Genomic DNA, 13,344 nt, shown 5'->3' on the forward strand with positions numbered 1-13,344 from the left:
ATTGTAGTCCAGTCAACCTGTGTCGTAAAACACCAGTTGAAGGAAAAAAATAGTATAAAGCTAATTTTTTCCCCATCGGCTACTACCATTTAGACAAGTGTTTAGCCAAAAGTCCCCGCCCCTACCCCCTTGCTTCCCCCCCTGTGCCACCCTAAACATGAAAAGTGTAGGGGTTTCGTAAATCGCGTCTCTCTCGATTACTAAACAACATATCGGATTGCAATTTGTTTTATTCTCTTTGCTATAACATTGTCTACAAATAAGTTTCAGTTGACTTTCGTCGTAACTTTTACCGTTTGTTTGTAATTCGTATGAAAAGGTAAAAAGTGGTATATTTTTCGGCACGTAATTTTACTTTTTGTCGCAGCAATTTTCACGCCGACATTTTATCAAAAAATGTTCCCTACAAAAGTTGTAGCTCCCATTATTACCTTTAAAATGATATGAAATAGTACTTACTTTGTTGAAGAGCCTGCGAGGTTCAGTCGGTGTAATGCAGAATGCGTACCCAGTCGTGGCGGGTTCCGTCGAGGTGGGCCCGGCGGCGCGGCGTTGCAATGCTAATATTGTTGTATAGTGCGTGTTTTTTTTTAACTTTAAGGTACACTATTGCATTTTCTCTAAACTAAACCCAACGAATCTCAGTGAAACCTAAATTCCACCCTATTTAAATTTGTGTCAAATATTAATTAAGTCCTTGTATAGGTACAGCTAAAAAACGTATTTTAAATAGTTTTTTGTTTGAAAATGTGTATGTTATTTTAGAAGAAAATAATTGCGGTATCTTAATTCTTCATTTTCCTCGACTTCAACCAAAGTTACATTGCTGCATGATCCATCCCCAGTCCGTAGCGCTGATTTCCTTATCTCCATTCCATTTTTGAATTTGATAGATGCTCGATAAGCGTGTTGTTCAGCAGCTCCAGATGTTGGAGCGAGGGATGCCATGTTAAATTTGGATTTTAATGACATTTTTGCAACAGCTTTAAGTTACATTGAATATCTACTGTCATTCAGACATGCAGACCTTGTGCATCGATATAGTTTCAAGAAAAAAGCCTCTTCTACCTCTTTGAGAATATTTGTGTCTGCCTGTTTTTCATAAAACTGTTAAGCTTTTGTGCGATCATTTGATGAACTTAGCAATTTGTTCTCGTTGATTTTGCCTTTGCCGAATAAAGAAGACCTGGTATCACATCCTGTGATAGCATAAAAAAATATCACATCCTTCACATCACCAATCTCTTCACGGGTCTTGCTGATGTCATAGGTTGATGGTGTGCCAGAGAGTTTGTGAAAGAATAGTTGTACATTTTGGCACTGTGGTAGCCCTAAGAATTGAACGAAAAGATCTGTATCCTGTCCGACAACAACTGTAGGCCTCACACTTTGAATCTGGGAGACACTATTGCTCTTCCAAAATCAACGCGTACAAATTGCTAAGTTCATCAAATGACAGTTTTATGAAAAACAGGCAGACAAAAATATTCTCAAAGAGGTAGAAGAGGCTTTTTTCTTGAAACTGCACCGCCCAAGTAATTATAGTCACTACCACTAATAGCCTTCCGTGCAGAACCTTCGCCATTCCTGGCGGCCTACTTCTCAATAAACAGAAAACTTTAAATATCCCGAAAACACAAGAATCTATCAGACGAAATTATCTAAACTCGTCACAAATTGGGAACGAAGTCATAGTCGGCAAAATCTTGTCAAATCACTAGCGCCCTTCACCCACCAAACTGTGGGTGGGGTTGACTGGCCGTTGTTTAGTTGCGTTATACGATACGCAGGGCTCTCTTTGGTAGGGATATTCTGCTGCCCGCCCCTACACATGTAGGGGTATACAGGGGACTTTACCGTCAAAACATCTAAGGCAAATCCAAAACATGAAAAAATACGCTAGCGGGCTCCCGTTACAAGAATCCACGAAAATTCCCGTGAAGCTCCAGGTTCATTTTTAATACTCACTACTACTATGCCTTTAGGGAATAATAACTTCTATTAATTAGTAACGTTGTCACCGCCGTTGATTGATATTTTAAAATTCGGGGGTTTACATATTAGAAAACGTAAATTTTTTTAGTGCTGAATTAACAACGTTATTTATATGCTCCTCCCATTTTAACGTAATTGTAAGTTCTACTCCTAAATCCCTAATTATTTTTACAGTTTGCAGTTTTTGTTGGTCCATAGAGTAATCCGCTTCGGTATATCCCTTCTTCGTTGTATACGTCATGCTTTTGAATTTATTGATATTAAAGTAAAGTTGGAAATAGTTGCACATTATCAGCATTCTTAATTTCTTTAAATCATCTGCAAACATTAAACAGCGAGAGTATTTGATATTTAAAGGGAGATCATTAATGAAAAGTAGAAACAGGAGCGGGCCCATATTGCTTCCTCGGGGCACTCCTGATATACATACATATTGCAGTCTATTTTGCAGATGAGAGAGTTACAGTTTGTCATCTACACAACTGTACGTACATCAGACGTACATATTTATCCCTTGGGCGTACGTACGTGAGTTGAACCAAAAATGTACGTGCAGCGGACAATTCGTGCTATATTGGTTCTAGATTACTTCAGACCTTAAAGCCTTTACTGGTTCTTAATTACTCAACCTTTAACAGGTTTTATGGATTTTGAGAGATTTTAAGGAGATTTTTTTATGGATCTTTAATAACCTTAAGGATTAGTCAAAGCGATTAGGTTTTTGTGTCTTCAAGAATTTGTGAAACCCTTCATGAGTCTGTTACGTTCGTGAGTCATCTGAATTTGTCAGTTCTATTGCTTTTGAGGATTAAAAGCCGCTGGAACGAACAAACGACGGGTCGTCACTTTGTGAAAATAAAAAATCCGCAAAAACAGATTTTATTTTTTATTAAAGCACATACAGAGTGTTCCACGACGAATGTCGGCTATCTACATCTTGTCAAGGAGACCACGGGATGTTTTGAAAACTTTGATCTTGTGTAAATTTTTATTTCTATTTTGTAGGATTAGGTACTGTTTTAGATGATAAGAAAAAGGGGCACTTCTTTAGTTCTTGCGTCACAGCCAGCTAATGAAAATTCCTAAAAAAAACGTAGTTGACAATGGAACAAATAGGGCTAGGGCATTTATTATAAATATTCCAGTTTAAAGATTTACGGCTAAATTTAAGCAGGTTAAACGCAAACGTTTGATCTGTGGTTTCCTACTGAATTACGAATACCCTGCCACGCCGAGAAATAATTAATTGTTTTTGTCATGTTGCTGTGTGTCAATTTTATCCTTAACTTATTGTTAAATAAAATGCTGGTTTGCAAAAAATGTTCAGCAGCACATTGACTAAGATTACAATAAATTAGGCGTTTGAAAGAAAACAGAGGGATTTTTAATTAACTTTGCCCATAGGCTAAAAGTGCACGCTATATTATTCACAGTTGAAAACCAGCCCACTCGATGTAAAGCATGTTGGCGTCAAAGAATCGACACCCTGGGGTGAAACATTATCCTAAACGTAAATAAGAAAGATGACAGAGGTGATCTTTGCGTCATCTCTCTTTGAGCTTTGATTAATTATTGGCTTTATCCTGTGCCGGTCTTTCCCTACCTTATACGTGCTAATCCCGTCAATATGTTAATTAAATTTCGTGGTTAGCTTTCTCGTACTCAAGTATCCGTGTCTGAGTTTCCGCAAACTTTCGTACGCGTGAGGTTAAACCTTTTGTCAATCAATCAAGAAATAAACTCTTCTTTTAGTGGTTCTTGTCATTTATTCTGTTTAGGAAGAGTTATTTTTCTTAACTTCTAACTTGTACGAACACGCGGGATTCTTAAGTAGGAAAAGTTTTTTGCGAGCGCTTTTTGCCGTTAAAAAGATATCCGCTTTCCTTTAAATGAGGATCGCTTAGGATATTTAGTGTCACATTCATTTGGAGCTTTTTCTGAATCGCACCTTACTGCGAGGCTACCGCTACGGTTACAACGTATGCGTTGGTTTATTAATGGCACATTCGAAACTGAAGTAGGTCGTTTGTTTCAGATAACAAATTCGTCTGCGACTGCCGACTGGCTTGGATGCACGCTTTAAGAAATGAAGCAAAAGGCGAGAAAATACGTGAGGCGTTAGACAAACTAACGTGTCATTTACAAAAGGCGGATGGTGAATCGTCGATCAAGCCTCACGCCGATGCAGTGCTGAATCGTCGTCCAAATACCTCCACAGGTTTGGATTACGCAGGCGAGGACGTCGATGACACCGTCTACTATGACGACGACGACGAGGATGAGCAACCGCAGAAAAGTTCGCCTGAAAATTTGCGGCGTGTTCTGGAAATTCCTCCATCGGAATTACCGTGCGCGAATGCATCTACAACGCAGGCACCTCGAATATTGTTAAATACACCTTCTTATGCTGAAATAAATTCTAATAGCGGCGCAATTTGTCAATTTTATACGGTATTGTCTTGCTGTATCTTTATGCTGGTAGGTGTATCATAGAACTTCGCATGTCTTTTTCTTAACCAAAACCGACAAAAAGACTTGTAAATAAAATGCATGTACAGTTTTGTGCTTTCTGATCTGATAATGGTAATTATATGAATAGACTGTGATACTGTAAAGAGTTTTAGAAAGATTTTTCCTTCTAACTACAATGTGGTGTGGGAATTCTTCTTCAGTACACGTTTTTTTTTGTAAAGGTTGGCCTGTCACAGGATCACATTCATGAAAATTTAAATACTCTGAAACTTGCAGATTTTTTGCAGTTAACTTTGGGAAATTACGAAGTAACCTGTTCCTGCGCCTCTAGTTAGTTGTAACAACTTTTTAAAATTGATAACCTACTCTAGAGAGCAGTGCGATAGCATAAAAGGTGATAAAAATGGCAACATTCATTTTAAATGAGTTTACCTAACACTGTGACAGATAAAGGTTCATTTCGCTTAACTTATTCAATATTCCAAACTGCGTTGAAAGACCAACCCTTAGAAAACGTGAACGGAAAATTATTGTTTTATGTAATGACACGATGTTGTGTTGTCAATTATTTATTTAGGATTAGTCAGACGACCATTTGTATTGTAAGCGTAACTGTGTAATATAAATACCTGGTAACTAACAGTATTGTTCAACATTAATTGTCAGCCTTTTGAAAGGGTTTAACGAGTGCCCAAATAACCGGAACGATTTTCAAGTTGCTTGATTTTTACGAAGCTATACAGAGGCAATTGGGGTGGTTTAAAATTAAAGTTCAAATTTAATACATAATCGTCACATTCCGGAGAATTTTCTGAAATTAGTCAAATAGCACTAACCACGAAGAAGGCGTATGTGTAACCGCATGGCAGTAAAAATAAAATTTAAACTACTACCGTATAATTTAAGACTAAATCAGTATCATAATATACTATGTTAAAGTATCTATATATGACAGCTGTTAGTGAGATTTTAACTCGGTTGGACCATAAAAAGTGGACAAGTTAAGTACATTTGCTTTGCATTTTATTATAACTGGAACAATAATTAAATTTATGCCAACGTTTCTTTAGAAAAAGATGATGGATTCATTTCACAACCTCCAGACCCATTGTGCGTTTGTTGATTCTGTTAATGCAGCCGTAAAAAACTAATTTCATACTTTAAAGTAATAATCGACTAAATCGTAACCATTTACAAAGTAAAGGGAAGCAATAAAGTGTCAGAAGGACTACACACGACCGAGCTTAATTCTCAGTATCTCTCTTGCATATCAATTGCTTTACGTTTACATGTGTCTATGCAACCGTTTTTATGACTGTTGTCAAACAAGTGTTTGTGCTGTGTTTTTTTAAAGCAAATGTCCCCTTTCTACCACAGTTAAATGAAACTGTTTCGAAGAAACTAAATTGACGTAAATGTACCGACGATGTAAATTGTAATTACGCGGATTTTAGTCTAAGTACCTAAGTATTAATTAATTTACGTCAGCTCATTGTGTATTGTAAGGATATTCAAAGTGTTTTATAATAAAACGTTTACTGTTTCCTATACAACTTTAGTCCTTATTTTACCTTGTTTACCTAAAATCCAATTAGTGTACAAAGACGTTTGTTATAAGATTTCCTTGTATTTAGTTTGCAACGTATACAAAACCGATGCGCCTATAACTACCTGCGGCGTACTTACCTTCAAGCAGCTAATTCTAACCATAGGGGTTAATAACTTCTGCATTGTAATAATGTAACATATTAGTTACATATTCGAGTTACTAACTTAATTATGTGAGTTTCAACACTCACCCTTTTGTCGATATGGTTTAAATAATAATTAGCCTAAATAAAATAATTTAATGTAATCGTATTCCACCCTTACAAGTAACTATCGAAGAAACTAAAAATGTAACATAAAGAAACGTAATTCAAATGGTGAAGGCAAAACGTAAAAAAAGGAAATTAATGTCTTCAGTGTGTACTTTCACAGGTCGGTCTTTCATGTTACAAACAAATTTAAACGTCAATTGGGCCAACTAAAATACTTTTAGGCACCTGAGTATATGCTGAAGTCGCAATTGTCACTTGTTCCAAGAAGATTCAAGAAGAATCTTGTCGACAGATAAACAACTTTGTTTAAATAGATTTTCACGTATTTTCACAAAACAGTCACGTATTGATAAGGAAACTAGATAGGAGCTTTAGGTTGAAATAATGCCGACAATAAGGGTATGCTTTCCTGGGTTGCTCAATAATGCGCATAGGTAGCGTAATGTTCGTTTAAAGTTACGGAAATGGCAAGCGGCACACCCATGTTTAACATTCTTGAAAGTCAGGAAATCCGGTGGAATTTTGCCACAATTAGGCACATAATTGATAATGATTTAATTTCAATTGCACCTCTACTTTTGCTATAAAAACTGTGCAATAATTTAGTATGTTTGAAGACGTAGTAACTAACCAACATGTGGGCAAAGGATGTATTGCGAATTATACAACAGATCCTTCATAAGCGGACTTTATTAAAGCAAAATTTAATTGATTTAGATAAATGATGGCACTTGGCATATGCAAAGTCTTTAGATTAGATTAAGTGTGATGTAAAGAAGTGCTCGTATTTCGTCTTCCGAAGATGAACAGAGGGATGGAGATGGTCAGGACCTAAAAAACTTTACGGTTGATGTGCGTGGCCCTCTGTATCAGTTGAGTTAGCATCCGTAATAGTCCGTTGCGTGAAAATTTCAAATACGCCTTTTTCCGTCAGTCAGCCGGTGTTTATATTTATGTTAAAATAACGTGAATCGTGTCTTGCTTTCGTCGTCTATCGCATCTGTACAGGCGAAATATATTTTGACTCCAAAAGGACTGTAACGATCAGAATCCGACCATTAGTTCAAAAGTTGTGGGAAAACAACAGTCTTTGCAAAAAAAAGAAATGGCTATACACTTGCCAGACAAATCCATAGAAATAAAACGACCTGTCCCTGTCCACTTGTCCCAAGAACTTCTGGTCTGCAGAAATCAGAATGGCAAGAATTCCTCGCATCAAGTGGTAGCCTCAACAATACAACTCGTAAATGATAAATTGCATGTACATAAAAAAACATCATAATGGCGTGACTCTACTCCAGCCTCGGATACCAGAGATAGACATAAGTAGAAACAAAAGTTAAGCAAGTGACCCCTTTTCGTATAGCTTGCCCACCGTCGGACTGCATTAGGTACTTCCTTCACGGAATATAGTTAATGTGAACCATACAGAGCATCATCACACAGAAGTGTATTCCTCGTGAATACAAAAATGAACACTTAATAAAACAAGACAATGGCCGCCAAAACCGCAAGAATGAACCTAAAGTAATCGATCCTGATTTTAAATAAAGCCTCTCAATCGAATATGTACCTACATCCAATATGAACAGAAAATTGTTTTTACGAATCAAAGGCTACCTATCTTAGAGCGTGCAAATACATGGAAAAAGTACACCTGGATCCGGAACAAGTAACCTTTTTTTTCCTTGTAGATTTTGACGTGTAAACTCCATAGCAATGAAATATGTCGAGGTTGTACTCAAATTTTATATAAGGGCGTTTTTCTCGACTGAGGTTAATCGGAAAAGTAACTTGCATTGGAAAACCAGAGCACAATTTCGATTTAATTTGTTTTTAATCAATTTATAACTTCAAAGTTCATTTGATTATTGTGTTTTAGAATAAATAAAGGCATAATTTGATTGCCGCCCGTTTACTTACGTAATTGTAAGTCAAGGCCGGATTTGAAATACGTGAAGTTTGGAAATGAGCTAAACAAGTTAAATTGTCTAATGAATAAGAGCCCTTCACCAACAGTACAAACTGAAACTAAATTTATCTTTAACTAAGTAAAGATCTTGCCCGAATTTATACATAATTACAAATTCTTCATTACCGCTTTCCTGCAAAGGCCTTATTATGCGAGTTTAGGTACAATTTGGGGTACTAACGCCTGCCTAATAGCATGCAAATGTACAGTACGGTTGAACTTAATTTCCTTTAGCGACTCTCATGATACAATAGGCGATATTATGCAATCCCGAAACACACCCTACGGCACTGCCAGGTATCCTACTATGAATATAATTGCATATATCGATTGTATTCGGGTCGGTGAAGCAATTTCAACTTCTCCCCTGCAGTTCGCTTTTTTTTATTTGATTCTCTTCAGCGTACGTCGTTGTTTTGCCAACAGCTCCGCTAATTTTAACGAAGCCCGTCCTTTGTGTGCTCTTTATGGGGAGGATGATTAAAATGAGATCATATAGCTTTGCGCGTTAATGTCGATACGAGCTTTTTTAGCGGTGGACAGAAGCATGCAATTAGGAAGCTACGCAATCTCGTCGTTTTCATATTGATAAACCAAACATAATAGCAGCAGGTGCGTACAAATATTTCAATTGCGAACAATAAAATATGAGAGATACGAAAACAACAACAGACCTTTAATGATATTTATTTGGACGAAGATATGTAAGGGGAAGTACAGGGGTTGAAAGGGGACCGTCGTATACAATTCCGATCATGTTTTAAGAGTGATCTTGTTAGCACGGAAACAATATTGCGTTACTGCCGATACGAATGTTAGGGGATGCGTTTGCCGAATGAAGTTGTCAATACCGGAAAAGGGCCTAATTTAGTAAAGTCAATTATATCGAAACGGTAAACGTTTTACATTTACGTTATTTTATAGCGCAAATGTTGCATAGATATACGTTTTGGCTTATTTCGTAAGATGGAACAGATAAATAACATCCCATTAAAATCTCGAACAGACATAAAACAGGGATATAAAGACTATATCGCCTTGGTTTAAATGCATGAATTTTATACTCGCATTATCTTAACGGATCTCCTATAAAGGAAATTCATTCCGATTTGTTACCATTGCCCAGTTCTGTACTACACCTTATTAGAAATATTCATTAGGTCACGTTCAAGTTTTTATTTTGTTGATTGGAATCTGTCGTGCTTAATTTGTCATCTCTGTCAAGTCTATGAGAGACGTCTTTGTTTTAAATTGCCGGAAAATGGTATCGTTTTACGTGATAAAAAAAGGCAATATAAGGTTTCATATCTGACGCTGCGAGTTGGGTTCCTCTGACAAGGAGATAAGTAAATTTCTGCTGCCTCTGCACTTTTTGTAGACCACTTTCGATTTGGAGAGCCAAATTAACGAAGTATCTCCGCCATTGCTTTCCATCAAGAAATATGCGGTTGAAGTCAGTTTAGTGTAGAAAGAGGAGATGAGCTTTGCCGAAAAACTTATGTAAACTTGTTTAGATTTTTTTTTGGTATTCTCATTGGAAGAAATTGTTGAGTTTGCAACCGGTCTTATTAGACTTTTTATTTTGTGGAATTAAAGTGAATCATAATTAAATTTCATATTAAGGGAGGCGAACTCAGAAGGGTTCCACGATTGGTAGGGTCACCATCAACCAAAATAAGCTGCGTTCGCAGTAAAAATTATTGAACCATTTAAATTTAAGAAATAAATGACCATTTCTCGTTGGGAAGTAATTACTCATGTCCGAGTTTTAGGTTTAAGTTATTTAAAAATTACTGTAGCTGAGGAAATGCATACTAAGTAACCCAATAATTTCCGTGTCTGTTTTTATTTCAATATATCAAAAGTCATTTCTGTCGTTGTTATTGAATTGGATAGTACAAACAACAAAGATACCCTTATTGGAGCAATTTATTATTTCAGCTGGGGGAGGTCCCTTAAGCAAACCTACATGAACATGTAAAGTAAATGAGCGAACCGATTGAGCTAGTTACCGGAGCAAATTATTTCAATGTTATATTTTTGTGTGACGTGTACATTATCTAATTAGATGTGCGCTGATGATGATCGAATTGTCGTCGAAACGCATACGTTTGGTTTTCTAACTAAGCGCCTTGCAAAAAAGCAATAAACAACGAAGCTATCAACAAGTGATTTGGTTACTCCTAATGTGGCTCATCAGTGGTGATGTATGTATATTCAAGCTGCAGAATATTACAGGAAGATATATCCCCGCTAACAATGCCCTTTATGGCAAAATTACACGATTGAAGTAACTTTAATTACGCACGTATTTGCTGAAAGCAATTAGCTAATTCTTGCACGGCAAATACTAAGCACCAAATTATATTTACATACGATACAATTGGCTAATCCCCACTCACATAACCTTCTGCGGTCTAAAACTTTACGACGCATTTTATACCGAAAATTCGTTCGTTCGTATCAAAGTGACCACAATGCCACATAAAATCTCCGTGGAATTTACTCCCTCAGGTAATAACATAAATCGTATCCAGTATAATTAAAACGATTTGGAAATCCCTTAAGTAATGTTTTCGGATGCGCTCAGAACTCAATTGCAAGCAGCAGAAATAATTAGCATTTAAAGACACTAACAGTGTAAAGTGTCAAACTTTACATTGTAACTGACCTAAAAAACGAATATAAAGAACGCCTTATACGTACCTATAACAAATCAAATAAAGTGAGCGTTCTGATTGATTTCTTTCTTTATACCTTTAATTTTCTGCGCGAGAAAGCCCTTTCAACCTAACAATTAGACCTCTATCGAAGTATACCTACCGCTAATAAATTGCGAATTACCGGAATCAGGGATTTTGCTCTAATTGAAGTAATGACTCGTAAAAACAATCCACGTTTCAAATGAATCGTTCTCATAATTTACAAGCATTAATCACGTAACACGTTTTCGTCGATTTGAAAATGCCACAATTGAAATTCTCAATTCTCCAGTTAATGGTTCTGTTAACGTATGTGTAAATAAGTTTATCAGTGTATTAGGGTTTCAAATCGATTTGAAATTACATTAGAACCGAGTAAAAGAAAATCTATAGATTATAGTTATTTATTTTCTCTTTTTCCATTGGTATCAGTGTTATCAGTAATAAAATAATAAAATAATGAATAGAAATTTATGAGGCATCTGTTGTGCTGCTCCTATTTTTCGAGGCAGTGAATTTGGTACCATCCCCAATGAAAGTACTGAATAAATAAAATGTAACTTGTTGTATAAAGTAGTGACCCATTTAATTTTATTTTCTTTATATAGGATTGTTTTACCTCAACCCCATTTACTGACAGTGGCGGACTGGCAAATTGAACTGGCCCGGGCAACCGAACAGCACCGGACACATAACGGGGGGTTGGTTATACCCGAAATTTTTCTCCAAAGTAACCCCCTAAAACAGCATTTTAAAGCATTTGCACTTATTCCACAATCGATTACAAATGTAGTTTTTGGGGGGGGGGGGGACCCGACACCGTACGACCGTTGACCGCACCGGCGGGGCCCAAAGTACAGCGGCCCACCGGGCACTTGCCCAGTTGCCCGCCGGCCTAGACCGCCACTGTTTACTGATATGTTATTCTATTCCAGCAAAAAGTCATCTTAAGGAAAAAAGAACGGTTTCACAGTTTAATAAAGATTCTTGACTTATTATTTATCATTTTGCCTCAAGCTTAAGAGACCAGAAGAGGATCAGCTAGCCGGAATACATTTACACTTATAACTACCACACCCCATTTAATTAAGATATAGGTAGGATGGGGGAGAATAAGTAAATAGTAACATCCGTTACACCCCAAGGGTTTGTCCTTGGTCCTATATTATTCAACATTTTTTTAATGATTTATTTAACTGTTCCGGATCATCTTCATGCGATATCACCACATATGCACTAGTAGTGCTAGTGTGCCTTGTAATGATCAAGAGTTAGAAATTAATTTAAAAGATGCGTGATCAACTCTTATTAATTGGTTTAATGAAAATAAACTTTTAAGCAATTTGGAAAAAACAAACATTCTTGTTTATAAGAAAAATCGGGTGTTCTTTCGTCTTCAAAATTTCTTTCTTCAATTCTCGCCGGATTGTACTGCTGTAAACATTTCTGTAACTATAAAGCCATTTTGAAAATGAATTGCTATTTAATACCTGAAAGTAAGGTGCCATACGTATGGGGCCATTAGGGTTCTGTTTTTTTATTTTGAAAAATATTTAACCAAGATCTAACACGTTGATTTAATTATTTATCAGGTCAAAAAATGCGTATGTATTTTGAGAAATTGTTTTTTTCATATTTTGATTTTGTCGAAATTTTTCTATCGTAAGGGATTTTTTTATTTCAGATTATTAAAAAAAATTCGAAAATGTTACTACTCCACGCAGCTGTGTACATTGAAAAAAGTAGAATTCTTTCCCCTGAAAAAGAGGTGTTTTTTTTCAAAAATCGTAAATATCTCGGAAACGGCTCAACTCTACGTGCTTTAAAAAACTCTCTCCTTTTTTATTATAAAAAAAGGTATGTTTCCCCTACTACTTTTTTTCGCAAAAACAATATTATAAAACGGAAAACAGTTTTCCCGTTTTTTCTCGGAAAATGTGTGATGTAAAAAAGTGTAGGTAGATACAAAAGTTATTCATTTGCAAAACACAACTTTTTACTCCTTTCAACCCCAAAGATTTTGACCGCGGAAAAATGCAGCTGTTCATTCAATTTTTCGATATAGGATTCAGCCTAGTTTACTTCAATGAGACATGGAAAAAACCCAAAATTTGTTTTTTAGAATAAATTGATACATAGAAAAAACAGTTCCAAATTAGGTACGCCCGCGATCAGATTTTTGTCGTTTTTCATTAGCACGTTGCTATTCCTCAAGGACTTCAATCCTTTGTTCATAACTTTAAGCTTCAAGAATAGCCACGTGCTAATGAAAATTAATCGAAAAATGGCAAAAAAAAACTGATAGTGGACAAGTCTATAGTTTGTAACCTTTCAAAATGTCATATACCAAAAAATCCTCTTTGAAGTAATTACGTCATGCTAA

General features: G+C 36.2%; 1 protein-coding gene across 8 annotated transcripts in view; it reads left to right on the forward strand.

The window, feature by feature from the left end:
* Positions 1 to 5,107, forward strand: part of LOC116168257 (connectin-like) — a 170,512-nt gene extending 165,405 nt beyond the window's left edge. For all 8 annotated transcript variants that reach the window (XM_031483972.1, XM_031483970.1, XM_031483974.1 and 5 more), the window contains one exon: positions 4,031 to 5,107. In XM_031483972.1, the coding sequence (XP_031339832.1) occupies positions 4,031 to 4,488 (458 nt within the window). In that variant the 3' untranslated portion in view covers positions 4,489 to 5,107. The remainder of the gene's footprint in view (positions 1 to 4,030) is intronic.
* Positions 5,108 to 13,344: the final 8,237 nt, after the last annotated feature.

This window comes from Photinus pyralis, unplaced genomic scaffold (assembly GCF_008802855.1).
Source record: "Photinus pyralis isolate 1611_PpyrPB1 unplaced genomic scaffold, Ppyr1.3 Ppyr1.4_LG4, whole genome shotgun sequence".
NCBI classification, from domain to species: domain Eukaryota; kingdom Metazoa; phylum Arthropoda; class Insecta; order Coleoptera; family Lampyridae; genus Photinus; species Photinus pyralis.